Source organism: Carettochelys insculpta, chromosome 13, assembly GCF_033958435.1.
Source record: "Carettochelys insculpta isolate YL-2023 chromosome 13, ASM3395843v1, whole genome shotgun sequence".
NCBI classification, from domain to species: Eukaryota; Metazoa; Chordata; order Testudines; family Carettochelyidae; genus Carettochelys; species Carettochelys insculpta.
Window position 1 is genome coordinate 12,168,644 of NC_134149.1, and position 23,152 is coordinate 12,191,795.

Consider the following 23,152-nt stretch of genomic DNA (forward strand, 5'->3'; position numbering starts at 1 on the left):
AATGAGCTTTTGGGGGGAAGAGCCACTTCATCAGATTGGAGCAGGTAATAAGAATCCAGGGTTTATGGGGGGGGCGGGCGGAAGGAGGAGGGGGGGAAAATAGGGGAGTCACCTGTCATTAATAGGACCAGTGGAAGAATCAAATTAAGTGGGATAGGGGCCATTCCTGCGAATCTCAAAGGTGGGGGAATTGCCCTTGTTGTGCATAAGATCACTGGGATCTCTGTTAAGCCCCAGGTTAAATGTGTCAAATGTGCAAATGAATTCCACTCCAGATACCTCCCTCTGTAAACTTGTGGGAAAAATCCTTTTGCAGGGGAATGGTGACTTACAAATCCTTTATTGAATGTCCAGGGCAGCTAAAGTGTTCCCCTGAGGTTTATGTGTAGGCCGGTTCCTGATACAGATTTATGTCTATTCATCCTTTGGTGCAGAGACTGTCCACTTTGGCCATGATCAGCACCCTTAAAACTCTGTTTTCAGAAGAATTCAACTCTCAGGCACCATAATAAGCAGATAGATTTTCAAATGGAGCTCGGCGCCCAGTGCATGGAGTTTTTGGGGAAATCTGCCTGGAATTGTTAAACCCTGGGAGCTGCCAGATCTGGAGCTCTTTTGCAAATTATTCTCCATGTGCCAGAGTAATTATCTGAGCAAACCATGTGGTTGATCGTTTTGTTTTGTTATGTTTTGTTTTGAAAAAAACAGCCACACGCTGCTCTTCTTTCAAAGAGTGAAGCCGGCCGCCAAGCCAGCCTGCCAAGACATGCCTGATTTTTAAAAATAAGGACTCTGCCCAACTGGTAAAATAGTTAATGGACAGAATCACCCAGGTGGATTAAAAATAGTTTTCAGTCTCGCCAAAACGGAGTGGGCTTACAAAAGCCAAAAGGTCAAAGGAGAAACGTAGCACTGAAACAGAAAGAGAGCAGATGCAGCTGGAAGTAGCTATACTACAGACCTGGGCTATGTCTACACTAGAACCCCTCTTTCAAAAGGGGGCTGCTACTGAGACACATTGGGATATGCTAATGAGTCACTGCAATGAATATGCAGCACCTCATTAGCATAATGGCAGCTGTGGCACTTCAGAAGATGTGCTTTTGATCGTGCGCAGGTCGGCTATATGGGATCCTTTTCAGAAGGACCCTGCACACTTCGAAATCCCCTTATAACCAACTAGGAATAAGGGGATTTCGATGTCTGCGGGGGCCTTTCAAAAAGGACCCCATGTAGCTGAGCCACGCATGATCGAAAGCAGCTGCCATTATGCTAATGAGGTGCTGCATATTCATTGCAGCACCTCATTAGCATATCCCAACGTGTTTCATCAGCATCCTGGTGTTTAAAGTAGAGATTGTGTAAGCCTCTCATCAAGGTGCAGAATAAGACCAAGTCAGCACAGGCACATTGCTTTACAGGGGGTACCTCATTAAGGCATCCTCACAGCACGTGGGTACGGTCAGGGTTGTAGCACCAGTTCCTAAAGGCATCAAAATGGAGCAAGTAAGAGGTCAAGTGACATGGCCTAAGTCAACAGTTGCCTCACCCTCAGGCCTCTTGGGTGCATTGCCAATCAGCGCCCACATCTATTTTCCATGACCAGGTTCCGGCTAACTTTTTCCCCACCCCATGTGTGGAATAAATTTTGCTATGTGCACTGAGGTATGTGCGGATGTGCACTACCCAGAGACACACACACACGTGCGCTGCCGGCTGTGGGCAGCCGTAGGTGCTGTACTGATCACCTGCGTGGCGCCTGACATGTCCCCAAGCAGCCGCCAAAGTACTCAGCTCACAGGGTACATGACCCATTTGTGTGTCACGCTGTGGGGCTGGGTATAGGCTTGCAAAGCGGTGACTTGCTGAACATTGTGATATCGGCCTTTAACACCACTGTGAGCCTCCTGAGGGTTGGCTGTGCTGCAGTGAGGCTGCATCCCACGAACCCAGCTGAGCCACTGTGTATGGACAGGCTGTCTCCTGGCGCTGTCATGGTGTGGATTTTTCCAGCCATTGTGCCTCCTGCGAGGAGGTGAGGCAAGTGCTGTGGCTACTTCGAGACTGTCGCACAAGTCAAACTTCACTCATCCGGCGCCCTCAGGACCTGACCAGTGCCGAACCAGAGAATTTGCCAAACCACAGATCAATATTGTCAGCAGCATCACCAACGCTTCCACCCAGCAAACTAAGACAATGCCAGACCATGAACACAACCAGACGAGTGAGTGCTAGATTAGCGGGGTTCAACCTGCCATATCGTTGAATGGTGCAGTCACCCAGATGGGAGCCTTCCCATGTACATCCGTGTGAGTTTAGCAATGTTACGACACCCCACTGATTGGCTACTTGATTGTCTGAGGCTTAAGGAATGAAAATAAATTTGGCCTCTAGCCTGAGTTTCCATACGAAAAGTGAGGCCCTTGAGGGTAAAAGAAGAGAGTCTGTATTTGGTTCCTAGACTTGGACTGCCTTTTTCTTTGGCAGCCTCTTCCAGAATCAGCCTCAGCTTTCCAGCACACTGTGCTAGACACATCTGATTATATCCCATTTCCTCTGTACAGATGCAAGCCCCTGAGTCAGTGCAGGGGAGTCAGACGCAGCGTGGTTTCCAGCCATCACATATACCACAGCAGAATACCATGGGCTACTTCCTCCGGCCGCAACAACGCCACCAGCTGCAGGGTCAGTCCTGCAACTTACAGGACCTGCCTGAAATGCAGCTGCCATGAGAGCCAGGCCATGAAGAGATGGTGAGTTGCAGCTGCTGTGTGGCGGTGTCGCACGTGGACGACACGAGAAGCAAAGGCCCTGCTCCTGCACTGGAGGAGTGCGGTTTAGCCCAGAGGGATACATGACAGAATAGAGGAAAGTCCCAACAGGCTCACTGTAGAGGTGCCTTGTTGATTACCATTTATGTGGATTCAGTCCTGGATGCTGCACTGCGACAGTATCAAAGCTAAGTCAGGACTCAGCAACAGGACCGTTTGATTAAATACAGTGAGCAGCTTGCACTCCTGTTTGCATACACCCTGCCAAGAGGGGCTAGTGAGTGCTAAAAGCGTGTGGAGGCTGAAATCAGGGTAGTAGGAATCAGTTTTGAAACTCCAGCCTGCCAACGCTAATCGGTAAAGGTGACGTTGCTCAAAATGGTTGACTTGGGTAGGAAAATGATCACAGAAGAATTCAGTCCTGTGTGGCTGTGGTTACTGGGCACTAAGCCATATGCCCTTACATCGTCCAGCATAGCAATTCCTTTGGCCTGCACTAGGAACTTCTAGCTGCAGATGTGGTACCCATCAGGTCCGTGCATAGAAAGCTTTGCAACAGAGCAAATCTTTTCAATGCAGCATATTGTTAATCCTTTTCAATTTTGCTGAAATTCACTGTGAACTTAAGACCAGTGTTTGGAACACACAAAACTGTAAGAATCAGCCGGCTCCCATTGAATTACCATGTACATAACTTGTTTGGTTGTAGTTGGTTAAGTGTGGATTTTGTTTTCCTTTTCTCCTATACCTCAGTTCCATAATTTGTTTTTCAGATGATTGGATAATGCTGCTAATTTCTGTGACACCGCTCTTGCCTAAATTTCTTACTGTTGCTTGTACCAGTTCATGTCACCATTAATCGGATACGTGCGTCATTTTGGTTAAAAAAGTGTAGATAAATTTATATGCTTTTACTCCCAAAGTAGCTAGGTATTTTCAGGGTGCACAGGCAAGGCGTCCTTACATTTCCCAAAGGACCTTGAGGGACGTGGTTCCTTACACCTGAAAATCAGACAAAGGCAAACTTTGTGGTTTTGCTAGGTCACGTTTCAATTGGGCAAAGCTGAAATTTCTACTAATGCTGACACAAGTGAAATTCCAAGCCCAGAGGTTTAGCAATAAATTGTATTTTTGTAAATTGTCTCTTTTTAACTATATGTTTATACTTATGACCTGGAAAAAAAGGTCTGTTCCTCAGCGGGTGTATTGTACAGTGTTCGTACTGGTTGTGTCTTTCCAAAGGAAAATGAGTATTTAAGTTTTAGAGACTTTATTTTTTAGTAACTGCGTGTTAAATTATGGGTGCTGCTTGAGCCCAACTGCCGAAGACGACTTATGCCGTTAACACAAGGTTTCTGAGGCTGTGCTTGGTGACTGTCTTCAAGAAAACACATGGCAAAGTGGTAGTGTTTTGGCTGGCGCTGGAAATAGAGTTTACAGAAAGGGTATTGGCTCACCTCTACCATGCCTAAGCACTCTGCTGTCGAGGTGATTTTTTTTGCCCCCCCCCCCCCCATGGTATTTGTATGCCATCTTCTAGTCAATGAACCAGATGAGGCTGGCGGCAGGTCAACGCATTACACCTATGCTCAAAATGTGATCGGACGAGTTGACTGGGAGGCACCATATGGCTGCTAAACTGAGCGCCCCGCTGTAGAGCTGGGGTACCATGGACATGCCAGCTCAATGGCGGGGTGGTAGCACTGCCCATCTGCCCCCTTGGCTGTAGAGCAGCCCTGGGCCACAGCAGTATTTCTAGGGGCACAGCGTGGCACCTCAGTGACTTTGGGGGCTGCTGCGGCCAGTCAGCAGTCTGGGCTAAAAACCATTTCAGGTGACTGTTAGTGCCCAGCCCCAGCGCGACGTGTTTGGGCGCTGGCCACGCTCACAACAGGGCTGCTGGGTGTTGAAGATGCTGGCCATGGAAGGGCCTGCTGAGGGTACTCAGTGCCTAGTGTGTTAAGCCAGGTGCATGGCTTTGCCTAGGCGAGGGATGCAGTGGACTGGATCAGCCCCCCCCTGCCGCCCTGCTCCCAGTGGCTGCCAGCTCAGTGCCCGGCCGATTGCTGCAACACATGCACTAAATTTGTTTGCTCCTTGCCTGGTGCACTGAGAGCGAGGAGGCCGGCATTAGTGGGATCTTATTCACTGTTTGAGGCAAGTACCCAAGAACTACCCCAGTTTGTCTGCACCGTTGAGTACAACTGACACATGCAATGACTTATGTGCACCTTAGTGTAAGGCTGGATTGGGGCCACTGACTGGCGATTTACACCACTGTCACCAGATATACGGTGTAATGGAGTCTTGAGCCTGGGACTATTCAAATGACTGAGATACAGCCTCCAGCCTTGCGTAGGCCAGGCAAGGGCGGGGGGCGGGTGCGGGGCGGGTGCTGAGGCTCACAAAGTGGAGCCCTTAGCAAGGTGATGCTAAAACCTGACCCTTTTATCAGTCATCTCTAGCACTCGTGCCCTGAAGGCAATGAACACACCAGCCCTGGTCCTTTGCTCTGTGTGTGTGTGTGGCCACTCACTGGCTTTTCATCCCCTTATAGGCAAAGCATGGCGAGGGCATGCAATACGGCTCTTCCACCACCTGCCTGAAGTCCACCTGTGGCGGTGCATCACCCTGGTGGGGGTCAGCTGTAGAATGTGGCATGGTGCACCTACCGTTCAGTGTCAGGGCAGCACTCCACCGCACGCTGACTGCAGGCGCTGGGCCAGACACGATTTTATAGCTGCTTCCATAGCCTAGTGGGCGATCTAGGACCAAGATGCCACTATGTCATGGTGGGATATCATGTAGCGGGGGGCATACCAGTGAAACAGCTGCTCCTCCCACAGCTGCACTGGCTGACTAGGGAAGTAAATGCATAGACTGGCATTTCCAAACATGCCCAGTCTTCTGGCTGGCTCAGTTTTCGGCCTGGGTGCTGGGCAGGTGGGTGGCGTTGGAAGGGGGTGTGTGTTGCAGGTCAAGTACCAAAGATTTACACACACACACACACCCCCTAAATTATTGAGCGTGAGAACACAGCGCTATTTAGCTTGCATGGCCCTGCCTCAGCTGCCAGTGAGTTATGCTTGAACATTTCCATGATGGACCCCCCTCACCCACCCCACCCCCCCATGTGGCTGACCTGTAGTGACCCAGCAGGGCCCAGGGCTAGGAAATGCTGTGCCACAGCAACCAGTGCCAGCCTGAACATGGCCACTTGGCACAATGCTGCCCTTTAGCTGCAAAGACAAGGGGCACAACATCTGCCCATGGTCGCACCAGGGTGTGCCTGGAGTGGCCGATGAGTGGCCCAATATGGCTATCAGGCCCACAGCCTGCCTTAGAGGGGCCTGGCACTGGGGCCCACAGCATCAGAGGCTCCCTATCCAGTGTGTGGGCTATAACTAAACCGCTGCTGCGCAGGGTGTGACTTGCAGCCCTCTAGCCCCAGCACTGCTGTGTTATGCTACAGCAACGGCAGCTAACAGCACATGGGCGCGAGCCCCTTCCGCTGAGCAGCGGAGCATGCGCCTGCAGCCTGCTTCCTGTGTGGGTGTGCGCTAAGGTGTGAGGCCCAGGGCTTTGGAGGAAGCATGGGCTGCAGGCAGTTGTGCCACTAGTTTGGTTGGCATATTGCCATAGCTGGCATTGGCCCATAGCCCTCCATGGGCATGTGTGGTGCTGTGCAGGGTTCCCTCCTTTTTCATCCATCCACAGGCAGAAGAAACATTACATGCGTTGACACCTGGTGGTGTCTGTGAGCGCTCTGCTAATGAGCTGGGTGCTCAGGCTGTGGGGAACACAGCAGCTGTGCGCGCGGCCTGTTGTGAGGCCGCACCATAGCCAAAAAAGTGCTGCTGGAAACTGTCTTGTTAGCTACTCCAGTGCTTAGCCCGTGGCTGTTTCAGCAGCATTTGCTAAAATGAAGGTGGGGGCCACGCTGGTGACTCCCTGTGCTCCGCTGTGTGTGTTACAAAATCGCATACACGCACCCCGCGCCGATTTCAGCTCCGTTTGGGCTTCTTTTTGGCTCCAAGTGCTCCCAGACAGACCTTAGACGCTTCGAGCATGTGCTGCAGCCAGGGCTGGGAAGCCTCAGTGAGCAGCAGCACATTAACATGCTGCTCCATCAGGGACCTGTCACTGCTCAGACACCCCAAAATATCGCCTGACAACAGCAGTCGGCTCTTCTAAGAAGTATGAGTGTGACTCTCCCTTCTCCCCGCTCACCCCTCCACCCTAGCTGTTAGGATAAACATAACAAAGCAGGCAGGGAGAGGGGGAAGCTGGGAAACCGACTTGTGCAAAAAGTCAATGCTTTCCCCCTCCCCCCCAAAAAAAAACCAGGCTGGTGGTAGTGGCAGGGAGGGGGAGGATTCTCACCCTAACACTGTACGTACTGTGGTTACTGGCTTGTCCTTGTCCAATGTGACGTGCTGCAGGCAGCAGGGGGCTCGTGCTCACTGATCCTAGACACCGGTTCTGGGCTCTGCTCTGTACAAAAAGATGTGCTTTCGCTGGGCTATAGCTCGATGAGGTGGAATCAATGCACTTGCCTTCTCATTGCTGCTTATGGAGCCTGGGCTGGTCAGTCGACTAGCGGTGACTTATAGGTGTACTTTGTGCAATATGTGCCAGCTAGCTGCAGGTCTGTTGTCTGGGCACTGTGACACAAGGGCTGTGAGGATGGCCCCCTACCTGTGGCTAGGGAGATTGGGGGCGAGACAGGAAAAGCAGCTGAATGGTGGCCCAAGAACCCAGGGCTTGGGACTCTCTTTTTGGATTGGCCTTTCAAAAAAAGACAACATGCACTTTACTACCAACCCTCCCCACCCCCCCCAATCTATCACACCCATTATTGCCTTCAAGCGCCTCCCGCTCTAACCCAATGTGTTCAGACAATCACGAGCGTGCCACGTTGTTGAGATCCTTACTCAGGTGTTCCTCATTCAGTCCTTACTCAGGCAAGCTCCTGTTGCCACAACCGAAACCTAACCTGTGTAAATGCTGAAGCCAGACCTCAGCAGCTGACCCTGAGCTCGCTCAAACAAAGCGATCCTATTCAGGTTATGTTTGATTTGTTTACCTCCATGTGTTAGCACCGCCCTGTGTTTTTGTGACCTGTTTGGAATTGCAGGTAGTCGACTGGGTTGGGTAAGTAGGTGGGCTTGTCCACTCACCATGGGATGCACTTACTATCACGAGACACTGAGCACGTTACTGGCCACTGGACTGTAGGAAAGCTGCAGAAGCCACCCAAAGATTGGCGCCAGCTCAGATCAAAACACCTTAAGTCATAAGCCTTGTCCCGCTTTCCAGTATACACGTCTACGCGTTTGGCCACACAATTCCAGACCTCTCAGAACACAGGCAGCTTTAATTCAAGTCTTGCACTTTTAGCATATTTGTACATTATAAGCTAAACCTTGGTGGTTATCACCGGGCTGGTTTGACAAACATAGTGAAACGCTCTTGTACATATTGTACCATATGCCATGTAAAAAACCCTTAGACTGGAGTATGAATATTAGTTTATTTTATATGATGTCAAATATAGATCAATTTATAAATGTTAAAGTATTTTGTAATGGAAAAAAAGGAAGTGTCTTCTAAAGACCCTTAGGTTTTATTGTTGTCTTGCATCCACATCTCTGCACAGCTCCAGTGGAGAGGAGCTGTTGCAACTCGACAAGCTTTAAAAACAAAATTGTACATAGTATTTTGGAAGAAAATAAAAGTATACTTTTAAGACCTCTTACACGGATGCTTGTGTTCTTTGCTGGGCAGCGACAGCACGGTCCAGCTGAACTGATCAGGCCCTTGAGCGGTGACTTCAGAATGCAGCAACTGGCTGACCACATCTAATTGGCCACACATCACAACCGTGCTGCAAAAGCAACAAGACCATGCCTGCTCCCCTCTGAAGCCATAAGGAAACTTCAAGAATGGGGGTGAGCCGGAAGCCAGACCTTTCCTGGTTGGGAAAGAAAAGCAGAGAGAGAAATCCCTTTGGGAAGATGGGGCTGGAGCAGTGGGGGGCTGGTAGAGAGAAAAATTAACATGTCTCAACTTTAGAATTCTAAAAGGTAGAGATCCTAGTTTGGGATCAATCAGTCCCAGGCTTGGCAAGCTGGTCTCTGCTGACTGCAGCTTTCCTTCCCTTCCCTGCTTTCTCTTGTTTCTACTGCTACCTATCGCCATTGACAACCGCTGATGGGTCAAGGATTCTGGTTACTGATTTAGAAAGGACTGTGCAAAAGGGAGCTTAAATAATCTGAACTGGATCTGCTGCCTATAACTGCTAAAATCTACACTGGGAGTTCTAGGGTGACCACACGTCCCAATATTAGGGGCTTTTTTTAATATAGGGCCACTGAAAAAGGGTCCTGACTTTTCATCTGAGGGAGGACATACCATCTGTGCTCCGGCTTCCTGTTTTCCTGAAGGTGCGGAAACAGTATTTAAACCCCAAATAGTCTGGGACTTGGCTCCCTCACTGTGCAAGCCATTGAAAGAGTGGTTTTCTCAGCTCCAGAGGGGACAATACTCTCTGAATGCTAATGGACAGCACAGCCTTCTCAATTGGGAAAGCAACTTTGGAAAGTTCCAATACATCCACTAAGGCCCTGAACCTTGCAATCTTTGCACCCCTACAATTCTGATTTCCTGCAAAGGGTCAGGCTGCCTTTTGCAAAATCCTTGCAGTGTTCCCTGTGTCACCCCTGTAAACTGGAGATTCTGCTTCCATGGGTGGGACCGGCCTTCGAAGATCCAATTGAAAACTCACATGCTGGTTAAACATCTCAACAAGCCTCAGCTCAGTGAAAAGGGAACACCATGCCTCCAAAGCAGATTTTTTTCTTAAGTGAAACAGATTTATTGACACCTCATTACTTTACAGTACTTTTACTGCATACAACACCTTGTATAAAAAGCCAACGTGCCAGCACACAAACACATTTTGCATTCTTGGTGATATAACTGTAGCAAAAAGACAAAATATCTTATTTCTTTGGAAATAAATCAGAATAATTCTATTAAGAAACCTTTTTACTCAAACAATTACAATTAAATATACAAATTTTGTATAGTACAAGTAGACAGAGGCTCTCTTGTTAATGCAAATACACACACCGCCATTTCTTAGTTGTGCTGGCAAAGTACTAAAAGCAAGATCAGGTACACGGCCCTTTACAAGGACTGAACAATTACTGTTTTCTAGAGTGAAACTTAAGTACCCTATGACTGAGCTCACCTCTAACTTCCCAGAAAACATTAAAGTGCTTGTCTTTTTCAAACAATTACAGCATCCACTCCTCCTCCAATGTGTAAATATAACACCCATTGATATCAGTGGGAGGGCCACAGCGAATTCGCCATTGCCTGCTGAAACTATTGATCTATCAAGGTCACCAGTGTGTTCCCAGCTGTGTTGCTGAGGTAGGTGGGGAAAAAACCTAATGTACCTTTTCAGGCCCTTTCACATGGGGTCACACGACCTTTTTGCTAGCCACTCTCTTGGATTTGTAGTTTGGCTTTTCTTCACTCAGTTTATACACAAAGTACCACAAAGAGTGTGTTACAGCAGGAGGGAGGGAGGATTACTCAGAATATACCAATGGCTAAAAGACTGTCAGTTACTGGCCGTGTCTACACTAGCCTCAAACTTCGAAATGGCCATTCAAATGGCCATTTCGAAGTTTACTAATGAAGCACTGAAATGCATATTCAGCGCCTCGTTAGCATGCGGGCGGCTGCAGCACTTCGAAATTGATGCGGCTCGCCGCAGTGCAGGTCATCTAGACGGGGCTCCTTTTCGAAAGGACCCCACTTACTTCGAAGTCCCCTTATTCCCATCTGCTCATAGGAATAAGGGGACTTCGAAGTAGCTGGGGTCCTTTCGAAAAGGACCCCCGTCTGGACGAGCCGCGTCAATTTCGACGTGCCGCGGCTGCCCGCATGCTAACGAGGCGCTGAATATGCATTTCAGTGCTTCATTAGTAAACTTCGAAATGGCCATTTGCATGGCCATTTCGAAGTTTTTGGCTAGTGCAGACATAGCCACTGAGAGCATGTCTGGACATAATGGGCTAAGCATGTGATTGTATCATCAACCTGACTTCAAAGATTTTTTCATGCCACCTACTCCAACTTCAGAAATGAAAATGTATAAGTGACAAAAAAAACCCATTAATATTAGCAAATCCCGTCGAGGTGAATTTCCCCCCAAATCAATGTCAGTTTTATCTTGGAGGCAATCTGCATTTTTCACCTCTCTGAAAGCAAGGAGGTTTTTCATGAAAATGTCTGGCTGTTGCTTTGTGTGTGTGTGTAGATTATGAGGCACTGCCCAGTGCTAAACACCTCTCCAGCTTCTGAAACTTACCAACATTCCTGAAGATTCCAATGGAAGTTCCTTCAAAGCAGTAGCTAAGCAAGTTGTACAACTGCCTGTATTTTTGCCAGACTGCTCAGTCCAGTTCTTATTTATATCTGGCAACTGGACTTATTCGAGAGATACCAGGAGATGTGTCGTCTCCCTCAACATCCTAACACAGGCATGGGAGTTACTCTCTGCATTACCACAGAGAATTTTAAATGGGTCAAAGCTCCCAGCTGCAGATATGCCTGCCTTCTGACTCTGCTAGAACACTTGAAGTGGTGTGGTTAGCCCAGCTGTTATTCCTCTGTCACATTAGAGTAGGAATCCTACAGCAGAGAGTCAATAGGTAAGAGGAAGAACAGGGTTTTGCTTCCAAGTTTCTATATATTTTGTTAGCTGTCCATGCCCACAAAGAGGGGAGTCAGAAGGGGACACAAAACAGGTCAGACAGCCAGATTCTAAACTCAGCACAACATGAAACAAGCTCCGCTCCTGCAAACACACACCCAAGTTTCACATCCTAAACTTGAATACTTGGTACTGAATGTTGTGGGGGTTCCAGATCAGGGCTAAGAACTGGTGTGAAGGGGATCAGAAGTTGATCCATAGCCTGCACTAGGAGTTCATGCACTCTTCCCCTCCAAGAACCTTCGTAACACCTTGACACCCTACGGAGAGGTGAGTTCCTCTATGAGGCATTCCCCTGCAAGGCTGATGTACCAATCATGACCATCTAGCGCTTGCACGGCATGGAAGCGCAAGGCAATTTTTGCTGGATCAGAACAAAGATGTATGAGGAATGATTAAAACAGACATCCCATTTTCTTTGTTCAACCACCTGTAACAAACAAACAACTAAGACGACAATCTCTTGAGATAATAAAAATAAAAGATAATACACCGAGTTTTAAACAGATTTTACATGCATTCTGGTCATTTTGTGCATAAATATGTATGTGATCATTACACTATGGACACAGGTACAGAACTGATATATAACAGGGTTTACAATTGGCCGTCTGGATGGTCCTGTTGATTAATGGAAGAAAATGCATAACATTTGTAAAGTCCAATTTTTGCTCAACAGCCATTTAATATTATGCCTACTACATTTTGCAGACTTCTTTAGCTCCTTTTCCCTGCATATAATTTAACCTGCACCTAACTCTTTTTTATAACGTGTTTCCTCACCCACCATAAAAATTCAGTAAGCGTTTAACTTATCTTGCTTGGCAAATATACCATCAAGAAGTCTGAAATTAAGAACTCATGGCTTGATACTGCTCAGCCTTTTTCACAAGTCGTTGCATTGACTTCATTGGGGCTGCTTCCATACTGCTTACTCATGTGAGTAAAAGTCTGCCTGACAAATCAAGCCCTGCTTGAAACATCAAAGTTACCTGCTTTTTGTTTTTAAAGGAAGAGTTAGTAAATAGATATACAGATCCATGCAACAGTATCCATCTCTGCCTTCGAAATAGACGTGTAAAAGGATAAGGCTTTCACACTTCAATCCATAATATACAAATCAAAATTCTATATCCTCAAGCCACATTTAAGCTTCCAATTTAAGATTCTAATTCTAAGTAAGCTGCTTAATTTCACTTGCTGTATAAATTATTATCCAATTTTTGCAATTATTCCTTCAGCTGAGATCAATTTACATTAATTCCTGAGATTGTGCACATTCATTGGCACTGACTGAACAGAACTGTCTCCAGCATCTTTCAAGGAGGCGGGGTAACCTGCCTCCCGCTCACAGTGACAGAGTTTCAACACTGTTGTGCAATATACAGCCAAGTTCAGAGACCTTCTGTGACCTGCTCTGTGTAAGCATCGTAGAAAAAGCACCTATTATTGGTACGACCTCCTGTCCGAATTCTTTAAAAATAACACATACTTTATAAAAAAGCATGGCTTTCCTACGAAAGATTACAATTCATGCTGCAGAAATATGCATTTTAAGCAGTTTACCACTTAACATTCGCAGCTTATCATTTTTGTAAATATATGAGGGGTTTCTCCCTCTTGCGCCTGCTCCTTTCCTCATACCTACTATAATGCACACTACATAGCCGTCAAGTCAACAATGTTTGTCAATAACATTAGCAGAGTTTGTCTCAAAGTATCCTTATAAATAAAGAGGTGCTCCTTTTTCCAGGACTCAAAAAAGTTTTTTTTTTTTTTCTGCTGGCATATTAAAAAACCCTGATTTTTTGATGTGGGAGGATTTTGTAGCTGCTATTTGTCTAGTGCTAATAAACCAAAAGGGAACACCACTGGCCAGAGATACACAGTTGTAAATTTGAGATTAGATTCAAAGGTAATAAAGCAAAATATGCTGCAGTAGGTCAGTAACTGGCTCAGCAATCATAATTCAACTGATTAGGAGGTGGCTATTGATGGCAACTACTGGGTTTTGAGACAGCCTTCAAACAAAAAATTACATGTTTCTCCAACATGTTCCAGATGAGCAAGTTGTCCCTCCCTTGCCTGCATGTAGGATACAGACAAAACGCAAGTGCTTTAATTCCTTCTATGGAAAAGGGATTAGCCATTGTCTGCCAGTTTCCTTGTGCCTCCAACAAGTGAAGTGGAGTATGGCTGATTGGCTGTTATACCTTTTAACTATCTGTCCCCAACTTTCTCACCCTCGTGCAACAAAGGAGACATGGGAATATCGATTACCTCCCACATTCCTGTATCTCAGGGATGCAGAAAGGGATAATCTATTCATCTGGGTTGGTGCAGGAAACCATGGAGGGAAATCACACCCAAGCTGCAAAATCTGGGTTCCCAAAATTCCAGACTGTAGAGATCCCATGTAGAAAATGGTGCCAGTTGGGAAGTCAGGATTCTGGCCTGGATTTTATATAGATTCAGGCCCATCTCTGACACCAGCTATTCACTAGAAGCCAGTAGGGTGTGATAAAGACTAACATAGCACAGACTGCAAGTTAAAAAAAAAAAATTGGAAACTTCCTCCTTTAATCAACCATGCTGCTTTGACCATCAAGGATACCAGTTCAAAAACTACTTCTCTTTGTACTGAGGCTTTTGTAGTGGGTTAGTGTGAGGTTACATGCAGATTTAGAAATGGTTACTTAGAAATTAAACCTGCCTGAAAGTAAAACACTCTAATGTCTATACTACCTATAACAGAAGATGGCAGAAAGTCATTATATTCATCAAAACCATGAATAATAAATCAACCAGCGTGTAACCACTGGGAGTAGTCATACAGAAAGTTTTGCAATAGTGCACTCTATGAGATGCATTCAGCATTTCCTAGTAATACTGCATATTTTGTATTATGTGTAAAAATGCAGTTTACTTTCCTGTCATTTCTGAGCTATACAGAAATGTATGAAAGATGTGATTGTGCTTCAAAGTGTTTTTAATTACTCCATAATAACATACTATTATCAGGTAGTTAAAGCTCAATTCTCAAATCTCTGTCTCAATATAAACAATGCTCAATTTCCACCACAATGGCCTTTGTGTAGTGCATGATGCAAAAGAGAAGAAAATTATACTCTGCTTCTTGCTTTTAGCTGTGAAGTTTTAGCATTTTCTATCTTGGCTTTAATGTCTAGAGGTTTCTCAAAAAATCTTACCAAAGCTGGTTCATTTAACAAGGATGCCAGAATCTGCTCAAAGGCAAAAGACCACTCATGGTAATCTCTGCAGAAGCGTTCTGCCTTCTTGCGCTCAGTCTGTTGGGGTGTACTGTCTGTCTTTGTTGCATCCTGGCCCTCCATAATTGACTGTGCTGCAGAAGCTGGGCTTTTGGCTGGTGAAGTGGGGCTCTGTAGCCTTCTCCCAACTTCTTCCATCTTCAGCAAGAGCGTGGTGACAGTCGCGATAGCCCGATATAACAACTCCTCTTCAGGGTCTCCATGGAACATGTTGTATAAAGTCTTTGAGAACTGGATGAACTGGAACTAGGGACCGACAAGGAAGAGACTACTCAGAGAACATTAACCCGAAGCCTTAGCAACCAGCTTCCCTTTTTAACTGATGTTCTTTATTTAATCCTTCTTAAAGTAATTTATCATGGAAAAACATCCTCTAAAAGCACAATCACCATTTCCCCTTTGAAACATGCCTACGCTTACAAGAAGGGAGAATGGACCATTACTGCATCCTTCAAAGAGATGCATGCAGCTGGTTTGTAATGGCATTAGTGGCTCCTATAAATGGTTCCTAATGGGTAGATGATGCCTAGACATTCTTATGGAATCAAAGAAGCGGGCTCCAGTCAGGAACAAGACTGACCTCTGCCCACTCACTGATGCCTTAATACATAAGAACAAGGCTGAGTGTTGGACTGGAACTAAAAACCTGGTCAGAGAACTCTTGCAAACACTTAAGTCAAACAACAGAGCATAAAGTATTACAGAAACAGAATGAAGAATCAAGACGTGTCTTCTGTCTCAGACAGGGCTTAAAACACAGGGCTTTTAACGTGCACCATGAACCAAACTGAGCACTTACCATGATAACTCTCTCATCTAGACCACCCTAAAAAATGTTGACCCAGAAGACCACTAGACCACATGCTTCTGTGGTCTTAGGCCCCCCTTCAGTATACCCCTGGCATCAACTGCTCATCTTATGCTAACTGGAAAAGTAACCTGAACAGTAAAAACAGGCTGCGTCAAACTCTCAATTAATTGAGAAATACCAGCATAAACCCTATGAACATACTGCATTTTAACTATTATGCTGGTCTCCAGGAGAGAGAAAGTGAAAAATCTAGAGTATCACAGTTTTACCTGGTTCATTCTAGGCAAATCCTTAATATTTTCTTCTTTTTTAAGAAGTTCATCTTGCCATTGCTTCAGATAGGCCTGAATATCCATCTTCTCTTTACCTGCTTGACAGAAGAGGATATTTCAGAACTAATAGATTTCTGACATATCCCACTTTGGAACTCCATCTGCTAAGAAGTTACATATGTGGCTTATATTTACCTTTGGACATGATCATTATCATTTATTAAAGGAAAGAAATACAACCATTGCACAAGGTCTCCTATGCAGAACTACAAAAAGACATGCCAAGGTTCAAGTGGGATGCAGAGTCGGTGTTAGGGTTCAAGTTTAGCTCTAGTAGTATCAGTAAGATATTCTCATAATATTTTGGCACAAGACAGTAGAAATCTTGTTAATTTTCACAATCTTAAAATGACAGAGATCTCCTGAGATCAATTTTATTTTTGAGCACTTGGCCGTTTGCCATCCAAGCTTCGGATCCAATTGCAGGGGCAGATTTTGATCTGATAATTCAAAACCAACTTCACTCCAAAGGCTTTATAGTGTTCAGGTTAGAATTATTAGTTTTGACCCATACATATTTTTGTGAAGTGCCAAGGTGATATGTTTCTCCATGAACTTAAAAGAATACTGAGTCTTAAATCACTTGAAGGCACAATCTGTATCCTTCCAGCAATAAATATTTATTTTCATATAATTTTTAAAAGCACGAATTAAACAACGGGAAGGGCTCCCTCAGCTGGTGCTACACACAAGAGGTTTCTCCTCCAGGCTGGGCATCATTTCAAATCTACACCAGATCAGACAGAAATGACCAGAAGTCAACAGGTGGATGTTAGTGACTCTCATGAAATGAGCTCGTACCCTCTGCCCACTTCCTACTCAACAGTCTCAGTGAGACCAAGGACAGAATAGGCATAGAGATAAATATAACCCCCACCTGTGACCTATCTTGAGTAAGCCCAACAATACAGAGATTAGACTTTAATTTCTACCACACAGGACCAGCCATGCTGACAGGACGCTATGTTTCCTCTCCTCAGATGTGCCCAATTCCTCTTTCCCGAAGGCAAGACATGGCTACCAAGCGTCTGGCTTTGCTAATCAAGATTCTTTACCTTTTTCTGGGCTTCTCTTCAAAGCATCAGCCTCTTGACTATCCACAGGAGAGGAAACTACATTTTAAGAGAAAAGAAAGTACTTGGTGTTTCTTTCTCAGACTGAGTTTTATACTGTGTATTCCTTTATGAAAACTCCCTTCTTCAAGAAGTAGGAGATCTAAGACACAAGGTTGCTTGTGTATTGAGCTCAGCTGTGACAGAGAAAAAGTTATATGGCTATACCTACAGACCTCAAACAGCCAGAATTGCTGACCATGCTGCTGAGCTAGACTGGAAAAAGAACCAGAGTCAGCTGCATAGTTTCAGATTCTCCCCATTACCTCTCTGCCCCTAGGTGTTCAAGACTCGTGCAAGATTTACTGCAGGTATTGTATTGCTAGTGTGGATTTAACTCGCACAGCTTACAAAGGAGAAAAACAAGTCAACTCCAAGGGAGAGAAATAACAGCTGCCCCGAAGGAAATATTCTGTACAGATATTCAACAATTTGGACGCATCATCTCTTTTTGGGCATGTCTTCAGAAATGAAGGATGTGGTCTCTGAAACCTCCTGTGACTCATTACGATGACTGGGGATTTACTTGTTAAAACTCCCAGGGCAGGGAGGTTTTTTTTGTTTTGTTTTGAGTATAGCGATAAGCATAGTCAGTAGTTAAACAAAAAGAAAACCTGACAACAATTAGACTTATGGTGTATTAAGACCGCTGTCTGTCATGCTGACCAGTATTTTCCCTGTGTTCCTTTTGTTTCCTTATCTGCCCATATCCACCTGCTGCTGCCTGTTCTTGGATTTTTTTTGTTTTGTTTTGTGTTTCTACCACACCCTTTTCCATGTCCTGTGACTGGGAAGCTACAATACAAGCAAACACATATTTGAAATAAGAATTAAGTACTGCGTATTGTGGCATTCCACAGAATCTAGCCATTAACCAGCTTTTCAATGTGAGGCAATACACAATGATAAAAAAAAAATAAAAAAAAAATAAAAAACCAACTCTGAGAAGACAGTAGACGTATGTCTTCACCACCAGGAAGACAGACCAGGTTAGGATTGATCCTCTGAGGTGTGATTTTGCCTACTTAGTAGGAATGCGTGAAATCAAACTGTCAGGGGTTGACCCCTGTACTTCTAAATCTCAAGAAGAGTAAGGGTAAGTCAATTGTAACTAAACTGATTCCAGCTATGCAATTGCTGTACTTGGAATTGCATATCTACAATCAATTTTAAGGACTAGTGTAGACCTGGCTCAGGAGGATATTTGTGGGAAATGCTCAGAAAACAGGCGTTAGTAAAGGTTTTGAAAGAACATGGAAACACAAAACTTTTTTTTGTGCATTACATTGTGGGATATGTTTGACCTTCAAGGGTGAGGGCTTTTGTAAAGGATTCAGGTGGGTACTAAACCAAGGATGCTGGTGCCTACCATTGAGTTGACTGAAATGAATCAGCTCCTCTTTTGAAAGTTCATCACCTTTGGAAGAGCTTAGACATTCCACTTGAGTAAAAGCTGCAGGAAAAAAAAATGGTGCCATCAACTGAAAGTGGACACAGTTAATGCTACTCGGGCCATCAACATACTGGAAAGAACAATATAAAGACAGCCAAGAAACTCTCTTATTGTTTCTCAGTACTAGATGAACTGAAGGAAGTGGAAGCAGGGAGGGAAAATAAGGAAACAACAGTAAAGGGAAAAGAATGAAGAACATGTAGCACATTCTCTGAACGCCTGGCAATTAAATTCCTTAGTACAAACTCTGCTGCTGGACTCAGCTGGACTCAAAGTTAACAGCACGAAAATGCTCAGCAAACAGGCATTCGTAAAGGGTTCTGAAAGAACATGGAAAAACAAAATATTTTTATCATTAGTAAACAAGCTGGGCAGATTTAGGCACTGATACTGCAGCAGGATTTGTGCAGGTGGGATCCCCACTGGAGCCAGCAGGGTTCCACAGATGTGCAGGAATCTACCCATGCAGATGTCTGCAAACTCCAGCAGGGTCTGTTTGTGCAAGCTTATTTGCAGGTTCAGGGCTTAGTACTTTTCAGCTGATGATTTCAAAGTGCTTTAGAAATGTGAGTGAGATAAGCTCACAGTAGCACTGTGAGGTTAACAAAATTATCCAAGATATGGCAAAGCTGGCAAAAGAAACCCGATCACCTGACCTCCAGAGTGGTGGTGAAGCTCCCAATACATCCCACCTTTGCTAAGAACATTTCCACATTCAGGCCCAAATTTAGCAAAGCACTTAATGCTTGTTCTTAACTATAACACATGCTTTAGTCCCACTGAAGTTAAGGCAATGAAGCACATACTTAAGCAATTTGCTGAACAGGGGCTTTAGGGATTAGGTCCGTAACTTAGGGAAGTTAATGAAAAGACACCCATCAATTTCTATAGGCTTCGGATAAGGCCTTCAGTGAACAAATGTCTCTACAAAAGGTGCATTTTTAGATGTACAGAGACTTCCCTTCCTAGACTTCACCTTGGCTCTTACCATTTGGAGTAAGTTCAGTTCAAAGCCCTTTAGTTTTATTCAGACCTGCTGATGGGGAGTGGTGGGGAGGAGTTGGGGAGGAAGCAGGAAGCTGCCCTGGCGCCCAGCAGTTTAAAAGGGCCCAGGGCTTCCCACTACTGCTGCTGCCACTACTGCGGCAGTCAGAACCGCAGACTGCAGCTGGAGCCCCAACTGGCGTACACTGGGAGAAGCCATCTCATGCTCCACTTCTTCCACCTGTGGCCCCTCCCCCTCCAGGAGCATAGAGCCAGGCCCCTGCTCCCCCTCACTTCCCCACTGGCCCAGCAATTCTACTGGCCACTTTGGTCTAATTATACCTCTGAAATCAAACCAGATTTCAGGTACTTCCGTCTCTCTCCAGCCTTTCATGGCAGAGGGCTGACAAGTCAAAATGGTACACAGTAAAGAGCTGAGGCGCAAATTTAACAGCAAAAATCAACGGCTGAAAAGAAAGACAGGGAGGCTTCTGAAGAAGAGCTAGAGCAGTAACAGAACCTCAGTGACCGGCACAAATGACATATGGGTATTCTTGTCCCAGTGAATAAAGCAGAAGGGTGCCAGCAGCACAGTAGGTCTTTCCTGGTTTAGTGAAACACACAACACTGGGCAAAGCAGGCCCAGACACTACAGCTGTGGGTCTGTTGTGAATGTTGTACTAGTGAAACAAGAAAGAGCATGCAAGCCTGGGAAATTCAAGAATGAAAAAGGGCAATGGGAAGAGAGCAGTAGCCACGAGAAAAGCTCTCAAACAACTCAGCTAAAAAACTTACCTGGATGTATGTGCAGTTTAAAAAGCAGCTTCAGTTTGTCAGTGAAACTTCCATTATACATGATGTCTGTTGGAGGAAAAGGGAAAAACAATCCTTTCAATTATTTCATATCTTGGGGGAAAAACCCTAGTAGCATAAACAGGGACAGCAGAGCATGGCTGAAGTTGGACATATCAGAGGAGGCTGAAGGAAAGAACAATCAAATTTGATTTTGTCTATCCTCTGAAATGTTGTTTTACAACAGGTTTGTATGTTTTAATTCACACATTTAAGACCTCCTCTTAGACCTAGGGGAAAAAAAAAGATATATGTTTATACAACTAGCTAATCCTTCACAGTAATGGCTAAATTGGGAGGCAGGGCAACTAGAAATTCAGGGAGAGGTGAATGCACAGAACAATGTGATTTCCTTATATGGCAAGTACATCGTACTGTGCTGATCTTTTCTTGGTGTTTTTGTTAACAATTTACTTCTGACACAACATTCTAGATAATCAGATGTAAAAAAAGAAATGTTAATGCAACATTAAGGATGCATTTAATTCAGAGCTAAATTCATAAAAAGTCAAGAAAAACTGTTTCCAGCAGACTTAACACAGCTGTGTTGCATGTGCCGTCTGTGTGGTGACACATAATATGACGAGTATTTTCCATCACCCAGACAGGTTGTGCAATAGGATCGAGTTCCCACTGTGTTCAGAAGCTGAACTTCTGCACTTCCTAGCTTTCGGAAATTTCATACTTAAAGTTGCATTAATGTAGAAAAAGCACGGAAAATTTCAAGCCAATGTTTCAGAAAAGTTTCCAGCATGTGAAGTCAGAGACTAACAACAGAAACTGCTTTGACCCCTTTATCTATATAGAGGGCACATCCAGAGCATTTGCTAATCATTTCAAACCACTGTCAACCAGCCTAAGCAGCCCCATATCTGAAGTTATAAATACACTTTGTAAGGCAGGTGGCTCAATTTAGTCCATAACTGGGGCTGATCCTGCAGGATACTGAGTGCTACCAATTCCAATAGTTAACAAAGAGAAACAAGGGAACCCAGAACCTCTCTGTATCACGCCTCTTGTCAATCATTGTATACATTCGATAGTTTCATACCAAGAGCACAGGCAAATTCTTTGAAGTTTATAAGGCAATCAGAGTTTTCATCAAGCAATCTGAATGTCCACAGTGCAAGAGAATCTCGGTTTTCACAATGCGCCCATGGGCTCAAGAGATGATACAGGACCCTGAACTGCTGGCAGTCAATTCGATACTGGTCCAGATATGGCAGGCTGGGGTCATGGTGTCTCAGGACAGGGCTATTTGCACTCCAGTAACATGACAGGAAATGCTCTTTCTACAAAGAAAGGGCAAAAGCATTAGTCTAGGAGACAGGAAAACTCTGCTTGGGAGAAAAAAGGGTTTGAATTTGTTTCTGGTTTTATTTGATGATGACATTGTAGAAGTTTATAACTTAAATCTTCCTTTTCACTGGGTTGGAACTGTGACATTTCCTTACCAAAACTGATCCTAAATACAAACATTTTGAATGGGGTATCAAAGAAAAGCAGAATGTTACCTTGAATAATTCATAAAGCTCTTCCAAGTCACTAAGACTGAATTTTACATCCTGAGAAACAACACGCAGCTAAAAGAAATTAAAATAAAAAAAATTAAATGGTGACTTTCCCCATTTGCTGTGCAATCTTATTTCAATGCTCACATTTAAGAGGCTGTTTGAATTTTCCTACAGACTTTTTGCCACTTACACTTAGGGAATGAGCACAGGATCTCTAAAACAGGTCAAGGATCACATGCTCACCCAAAGAGGAGAGCATAAACTCAAATCACACTGAATGTGGGTGTTCATCCTACACTACAGAAACCAGAAGATAACTCTCATATATCAGATTGTTTCTACTAATGTAATATATGGTTTCTTTCATAAAGGGACAAATGGCATTTTCAGTCCATGCAAATAAAGAGTTCATTTTTCATTACAGAGAATTAGGACTTCTAGTGCACAGCTCCTTAATGTCAAGGGCAGCTTCAAGACTAGCATCCATATTCACAACATGTTAACCATATAAAACAGGGGTGAGGAATCTCCCATGCACTGCGCAGACACAATTCACCAGGGTTATCCACTAGTGAGCCACTACATGCATCGTTTGGCTCACAACCTCAGTCGTGAGGAATGCAATGCCATCCACAGCCTCAGAAACAACCCTGACATTATAATCAAAGAGGCAGATAAAGGAGGAGCTACCGTCATCATGAACAGGTCTGACTACCAGAAGGAGGCTTCCAGACAACTCTCCAATACCAAATTTTACAGGCTACTTTCTTCAGATCCCACCGAGGAATACACTAAGAAACTACACCATCTGCTCAGGACACTCCCTACACAAGCACAAGAACAGATTTATACCAGCACACCTCTAGAGCCCCGTCCAGGGCTATTCTACCTACTACCCAAGATCCACAAACCTGGAAATCCCGGACGCCCCATCATCTCAGGCATTGGCACTCTCACTGAAGGACTGTCTCATTATGTGGACTCTCTCCTCAGACCTTATGCCACCAGCCCTCCCAGCTATCTCTGAGACACCACTGACTTCCTGAGAAAACTGCAATACATTGATGACCTACCACTATCCTAGCCACCATGGATGTGGAGGCTCTCTCTACCAACATCCCACACAAAGATGGAATAAATGCTGTCCGGAACAGTATCCCTGATGATGCTACAGCACATCTGATGGCTGAGCTCTGTAACTTTATCCTCACACACAACTATTTCAGATTTGGCGACGATATA

At 44.9% G+C, this 23,152-nt stretch overlaps 2 protein-coding genes across 9 annotated transcripts in view; one reads left to right on the forward strand and one right to left on the reverse strand.

Annotated features, from left to right (window-relative positions):
* The window catches only part of PASD1 (PAS domain containing repressor 1), a 95,979-nt gene extending 87,456 nt beyond the window's left edge, over positions 1-8,523 (forward strand). For 6 of the 7 annotated variants that reach the window (XM_075007742.1, XM_075007743.1, XM_075007749.1 and 3 more), the window contains one exon: positions 2,565-8,523. In XM_075007742.1, coding sequence (XP_074863843.1) covers positions 2,565-2,732 — 168 coding nt within the window. In that variant the 3' untranslated portion in view covers positions 2,733-8,523. Of the gene's footprint in view, positions 1-708; positions 970-2,564 lie in introns of those variants that run through there. The other variant, XM_075007744.1, reaches the window with a different exon arrangement.
* A 2,240-nt stretch (positions 8,524-10,763) lies between these two features.
* Positions 10,764-23,152, reverse strand: part of TBC1D8B (TBC1 domain family member 8B) — a 72,133-nt gene continuing 59,744 nt past the window's right edge. The window contains exons 15-21 of one of the 2 annotated variants that reach the window (XM_075007492.1): positions 21,911-21,979; positions 21,448-21,688; positions 20,340-20,405; positions 18,477-18,560; positions 17,051-17,107; positions 15,933-16,030; positions 10,764-15,098 (exon numbers count right to left, since the gene is read on the reverse strand). In XM_075007492.1, coding sequence (XP_074863593.1) covers positions 14,685-15,098; positions 15,933-16,030; positions 17,051-17,107; positions 18,477-18,560; positions 20,340-20,405; positions 21,448-21,688; positions 21,911-21,979 — 1,029 coding nt within the window. In that variant the 3' untranslated portion in view covers positions 10,764-14,684. Of the gene's footprint in view, positions 15,099-15,932; positions 16,034-17,050; positions 17,108-18,476; positions 18,561-20,339; positions 20,406-21,447; positions 21,689-21,910; positions 21,980-23,152 lie in introns of both variants that reach the window. The other variant, XM_075007491.1, reaches the window with a different exon arrangement.